General features: G+C 38.0%; 1 protein-coding gene across 11 annotated transcripts in view; it reads right to left on the bottom strand.

Annotated features, from left to right (window-relative positions):
* Window positions 1-2,927: 2,927 nt before the first annotated feature.
* The window catches only part of KCNC2 (potassium voltage-gated channel subfamily C member 2), a 99,129-nt gene continuing 95,373 nt past the window's right edge, over window positions 2,928-6,683 (bottom strand). For 2 of the 11 annotated variants that reach the window (XM_084493822.1, XM_084493826.1), the window contains 2 exons: window positions 5,097-5,191; window positions 2,928-4,049 (listed from right to left, as the gene is read on the bottom strand). In XM_084493822.1, the coding sequence (XP_084349948.1) occupies window positions 5,130-5,191 (62 nt within the window). In that variant the 3' untranslated portion in view covers window positions 2,928-4,049; window positions 5,097-5,129. Of the gene's footprint in view, window positions 6,042-6,683 lie in introns of all 11 variants that reach the window. The other 9 variants (XM_084493819.1, XM_084493817.1, XM_084493821.1 and 6 more) reach the window with 5 other exon arrangements.

Here is a 6,683-nt window from a genome sequence, read left to right as displayed (position 1 = left end):
TCAAAAAGTGTCCATCTCCTACCTTTTTTTTGTTTTGTTTTAAATCTGCTAGATTATTGCCATCTCTGAGTGTGAAGATGGGAAAGCAGGAATCTGAAATCTGTCAGCTGTTCAACAAGATGTTTGTGAGAAAAAAAAATGCAAGTACCAGAAAGCTGGCTTTTGGGGAGGTGGTTGCTGGGCAGGCGGAAGTATGCACTTGTTGCTAGCAAGCAAAGAGAAGCCAGAGACTTGGGTGCTCCTGCATTGGGGTGCTTCCACATCAGGGGCTGGAGCACACCCCAGTGCTAAGTAGATTTCATTCCCACAGTAGATTTCATTCCCACAGAGATGGAGTGTGCCAGACCTGCAGGAATCTCGAGGACCAGGAATCAGATACCTCAGCAATTTCAAAGTGTCCCAGGGATACACAGTTAAGGAGTGAAATGCTGGTGTTGGCACACCAGTTAGGTCCCCAACACAAGGACATGTACACCAAGATTTCAGTATTTGCTCATGAGCCATTTCTCTGCTGTAGAAATCATCATTTTTAAAATAACTTGTCTCTTTATTAATTAAATAACAAGGGAGAAATAATGTATCATAAAAATATTAATATTTCTGATAACTTTAACTTGATAGAAACCTTTGCTTTTTTTTGTAATTTCTTCTTGCTCAGTTAGTATTCAAAGGCTCTATTATAGAATTGTTCAAGCCACTGCTTGTAATACAGCATATTAATATATTCATTTTCTCTTTCTAGTAGCAGTTTTCCATTCCAATTTCCTTAATCTGACTTCTGCATGATTTATTCTGATGATAAAATGCCCTCCTCTTTCATATAGTCTAATTCATTTATGACTTTTAAAATTCATATCTTCATATTAAATATGCTGGCAAGTTTGCTAATGTCACATTGGTCCCTTCCCCCTCTGGTTTTCAGGAATCAGTCTGAATAGAGGCATCTTTATAATCCCTTCTCTTTTAGCAGTTTTAATTTAATCTAAACCTTTTGTAAGAGAATGTTTAGGAACAATATTTTTTTTCACACTTGAAAAAGCCTCCAACACACAGTGTGATCTTAATTATCGTAAGCCGCATGCTTCGTAGCAGTTCTTATGCCAGTTTGTAGTACATACCTATAAGACTCTTCATACAGTATCTCAAAGTTAAGTGGGCCAACAAAGTTTTCTCGGTGCTGAATAGAGAACAATAAGAACAATAGCTATGTTCAAGGTCCAAAGGTGCCATAAGCTGCTGATCTCCACTATATGTCACAGATTTTGATTTCTGCATCAGTCCTGCTGTTGCACTAGTTTATCTTTCAAAAAGATGCTCATTTTTGATATTAGAAGGTTACAATTTCAAAAGGCAAACAAGCAACAGCCTTTGGAAAGTTACTTTAGTGGGTGCACTATTTCTAAATTTATTTATTGTTTAAATTTATCCAGTTTTGACTTCTAATCCTTAAATCTCATTTATTAAAAGATTAAATCATTTATGGAGTTTATGGGCCTGCTTGAAAGGTCCTTAGATAATCTTAGAACCTTTCAAGCAGGCCCATAAACTCCCATCACCACCTCTTGATGACTATTTGATCCACAGGATACCTACATTCATACAGCCTCTTTCTCCCTGACCCAAAACTCTTTTCTCCAAGTGCAGTTCTGCTGCAGGTCCCTGGGAACTCGTGTAGATCTGCTGCATGTAAGTGCACCACAGTGGCAGGGTAAGGCCCCCTCTTTAGCAAAAGATCATTTTACTTACTTATTTTAAAGGATGGCCAAGAGAGGAAATGGCTGCAAATATGCTGCCCATCCTTTACATGGTATTTGAGATACAAGAAGCACATCACCCTGAAGAGGAAAAAATGGGTTCATAGCCTTCCTTGGTCTGAACAAGTTAAACCTTGCTGGTTCACTTCTTGTGACAATACCCTGCCTCCCCTTCTTGGGCCCTGAAGCCAGAAGGGGGCTGGTGTTTGAGTGTCAGTGGTTAAGCAAATACTCTCTCTTAGAAAAGTCAGATTTGCGTTATAGTCCCAAGACACATGAACTGTTAATGAACTCACCATTCCCTTGGCCTCACGGTCACTTCTGAAAGAAAACATCTGCACATAGGTTTAGTTCTTAGCAGGGAAGAGGAGAGGATAAATAGCTGCAATCAGGATGTTCTGGTCTCAAGGTCCTGTGTTGGTAGTCTTTGGTGTTTTCTACTGTCTTTCCCCAACCAATCCATGGCCTGGTCTGCATCCCATTTGGGACTTCTCACTGTCCCCAGGTAGCACTGAGGAAAGGCAGGCACCTCTCTCTCTGTGCCTGGGGCAGACATTAGACATGCACAATTGGAGCTGGCTGCAAGCCCTGTCCTGGTTGACTGCTACACCTCTTCTTCGTGTATGTAATGCTTACAGGGCACAGTCCAAGAAATTTTTAACCTTTTAGGCAAACTCAGAACATTGAGCTTTGATATCATGTCACTTAACACATTTTCCAAAACTTGAACACTTTTTGGCTCATTTTGTGAAATCTTCCTTATGTTCCAACACCTTTGTAGTAATGGCGTCTTAGATTATGCATGCAGATGTACGAGTACCCGCACCCCCTCTGATATCCTGCTTGTGTATTCATGGATTTCACTGATTACCCCAAATACAGTATTTGATTACAAGTTTTAAGCAATCATTTATCACTTTTTTAGGTTCATTTCATACCAGAATGCAATAGAACTGTTTTGAGACCAATAATATCTAGACCGATTACAACTTTTGCAGAAGGTGTGGGCTCATTAAGAAGAAGGAAGATTTTATATGGGTTTAGAAGCCAGCTCATGCTAGTCATTGAATTAGCTCCGCATGTGCCCCAGGAAATTGGTTTGAGAATTGGGATGGCCAGTGGCAGGCAAGGGACCGATACAGCTAAAGAAAGCGCATGAGCCACTTCAGATAATATGTTCCAAGTTCCTCCCCAGGTCTTTTGCCTTTTATTCTCCAATTCAGGTATTACATTGCCACTGGTTTCCACCAGGATTGTGCATGCACCTTGACATGATCACAGAAGTTCCACAGTACAGAGTTTCACAACTGGGACAGGTCCCTACAATTGGGACACCAGGGTGACAAAACAGATTTTGGAGAATTTTTCACTGAATAAGATGGAGAGAACATAATTACCACATCATACCACTACAATGCCTCATAAACATAGAATAGACTAGATCCATTTACCACAAAAATCACAGAAAGTAGCTGATCAATGAATATATCTTTTATGTAAAATATACATTTTTAAAGATATAATTTTAATACATCTTTTATATTTATTGACGTTGGGTTTGCAACACTTTGAATTTAAAAAAAAAAAATAGTCTTGCTGCCAGAATTTTATTTCTCATAATACTTATAGTCTGAGGTAACAATGAAAGGAGACTGTGTGCTGTGAACAAAGTCAGTGATGTTTGTCTGCAGTCACATTTCTCTTATCAAAGTGAAAAGTAAATTTAGGACTTGGCATATACACTAGAATTCATACAAATATAGATCATGGCAAACTGAGAAAGCGAGGACTTATGCAAACCTACTCTGTTCATTTTTGTGACCTTTGCAAAATATACCTTTGTTATGACAGAAGTCAAGACAGATGTAGTTTACATCACTATCATTATTAAGTGTGTGTCTTTGTATGATTCACAGCACAACTTACTGCAGGAACCAGGAATAATATGCATCAGGGTGTGGGTCTTTGCATGGAGTCTTAGCAATGATTACTTGAATTCAGCTTTCTTTGATATAGATAAAAACTGATATTCCATGCCACACGTTTTATTTACAGCTGACTCATCAACAGTGACTAGTCACCCCTTCCTCTGGCAGCAGTAATTATGAGCAGTCGTTAATCTTCTTTATCAAACTCTACTTCCCAAGTAAAGTCTCAGTGACCTCCTCAAGGTGTGAGCTGTTTATCAGGGCCCATTCAGCAGCAGCAGTCTCTTTCCAGTACAGTCCTTGGTATGGCTAAATTCCATTGTCCCTTTTTCAGCAGTCAAAAATCCATGATAAATTCTGTACAACACTGTAGTTAATATAACAGCAGCACCAAATATTATATTAATTCCTTTGCTAAAAGCTTTTTTTTGCAGTTATCTCTCTATTGACAATATTTTACCAAAACTAAATCAATGTACATCTCTAAATATCAGAAATGTATGCTTTGATAAATACATTATTGTACAAGAATTCTGACATGCAAGTCATGCTATTGGGCTAGCCTATATACAGAAAAACATGTTACATGGTCAACAATAAGTTATAATTCTTGTCCTAACAAAAAATAAAACATGACAGTCAGGGATTATTCAACAATCTGAAGGATCTCTTAAGATCTGTGTAGTTACAGACTTCCCTACCCTATGAAATTCTAAACTTATGTATTTTAAGGTAATTGTTCCTCACCAGCCCAGAACATCAAATCTGCTATTGCATTTGTTCCGTTGCATAAATACAGGTTTATATGGAATGAAAAACCCACTAGAGGAGATACAGTTTCAGAACTGTAATGGATACTGGTTGCTAGGAGGAGGATTGATGCAATAGGCAACTGGTCAGCCTTGTAAAATTGTTACTAAATCCCATTCAAAAAATCTTCAGAGTGCTCACTCTGAGTTAGTCTATATAATACTAACTTGCACTTGAAAAATATATTTATGTATTTATACACATACATATAGTTGATATGAAAAAAAAATATATAGAGAAAAGGAGAAAAGTGTCTTAGCCTTAAAAGAGGGGGCATTTTAAACAGTATCTGTGCTTTATGGAGACAGATGGAGAATACAGTAGACAAGTTGCAAAACAGACAGACAAACAACACATGGGACAAAGCACCTCAAAAAACATTGACTGAAGAATTTTTAAATGCTCATGAGCCAGAGGTATAAGTCTGGTCAAAAACCCCACTTGAGAGCTACTCTTACAGTGGAACAAAAAAGCCCCCAGTTATCTTCTTGATTTTGCTTGGTACTCAGCCTCTGAAAATGTTGAAGAACCCTGGAGTAGAGAAATGACTATAGTACCAAGCAGCACTTGCTAGCTTAAAATTGCAAGTCTGGATGGCGTTTACCTTTCTTGCATGTTTTGTGCCTTCCCCAAGCCATTAAGAAAGAGATCTGGCTTCTGCTTGCGTGTAACCAGTAATGACAACCTCTTTGCAGTTATCTGTGTGCAAACAACCGGAGACATTCAGAACTCTGATACAGTAATCCAGTACCAAAGTAAGTTAATCACAAAATAAGACCATTTATAAACAAGTAGATCGTTAAAAAATAAAAGAGAAGGTTAAACAAAGAAAAACAATCCCACATGCAGACCAGTTTATCAGTGCTTTCATTTCAGCAGGATGGTACATGGAGAGTACACACATCCAGAGGCCTCTGTGGTCTCCGTGATCGGCAACACTGCTTGTCAGGTAATGGAGACAGGATGGTCCATGCAAATGAGCAGACCCAAGTCACATTGTGCGCAACCAAGACACGATTCCAGACATCTTCAGAATGGATTAGAGTCACAAGAAATGGAGGTTCAATGGGGTGACAGATTATTATTTGGAAGCACATTATTTTAAGTAAATTTCCCTGAAAAACTGCTTTTTTATTGAATATACTGGCCAATGGCATCCACTAACTGTCCTTTTATTGCCACAGGAAAGTAGGACAATAAAGTAGATGAAAGAATAAGTGCTACTTTAGATGATCTTTAAAAGCCAAGATAAAAATCTTCAGCTACCCAAGTGGCATTTCTTACTACTGACAGTTATATCATGCAGGACTTATACCATATTTGTGGAGCCTATGGTTAATGCTACATTTATATCCAATATGTGGTAAACAGTATTTGAATTAATACTACATAGCCGATTGATGCCATCTGGTTTACAAGATAGAAGGGATGGGAGACCGAGAGCGCCTTAGAGGACAAGGTGAGCTGTAGGGTGATGTTACTGGAGACAGTCGCAGAGCATTGCCTGTCAAGCCAGCTATGTTGTTTAAGCTTCGAGATTTTTCGTAGCCTTGTATGAGAAAATGCACAGACATCAGTTGAATTCAGCCAAAAAAAAAAAAAAAAAAAAAAATAGACAAAGACAAAGAATACAATGTAGTGTAATCCAAGGAGCTATCTGGGACTCAGAGGGAATCTGCCTGCAAAAGAACTCAATGCAGAGAAACAGTACTGCCAAAAGATATTAACAAATAAAATAATTTATGAATTAATGCAGCTATTCTTTCCCAGGAAATTAAACAGAACACCATGTAAAAGGTCTGGCCTTTTCTTTCCCATCCCCATGTGCACTTTGTGCCACTCTATTGGCGTCATCAGGGTTGCACAGAGCGTAAGATAAAAGATCCCAACAGAGTTTTTGGGTGAGCTATCTGACTAAGCATAATCAAAAACCCGTTAAGACAGACTATAAAAACTGTTAGAATGATATAACCTCTGTTAAATCCAATTCCTAATAAAGGAAGAATTTTCTCTAAAAATAAAATATTATTTAAAGAAAAGAAAAAAAATGCATAAATTAATTGTAAGTCATTTCTGCAGAGCATTGAATGATATGATGGGAAAGAAGCTCCATTTTCATAAATGTTAACCCTAAGACGTAAACTATAAGATAGCAGAGTTTGACATATTTGCAAATGCTTCCAGATTGGTA

The sequence above is a fragment of the Aythya ferina genome (genome assembly GCF_964211825.1).
Source record: "Aythya ferina genome assembly, chromosome: 1".
In the NCBI taxonomy this organism is placed as follows: domain Eukaryota; kingdom Metazoa; phylum Chordata; class Aves; order Anseriformes; family Anatidae; genus Aythya; species Aythya ferina.
Note: the sequence above shows the minus strand (reverse complement) of the source record. Positions and strands in the feature narration are given on the sequence as shown.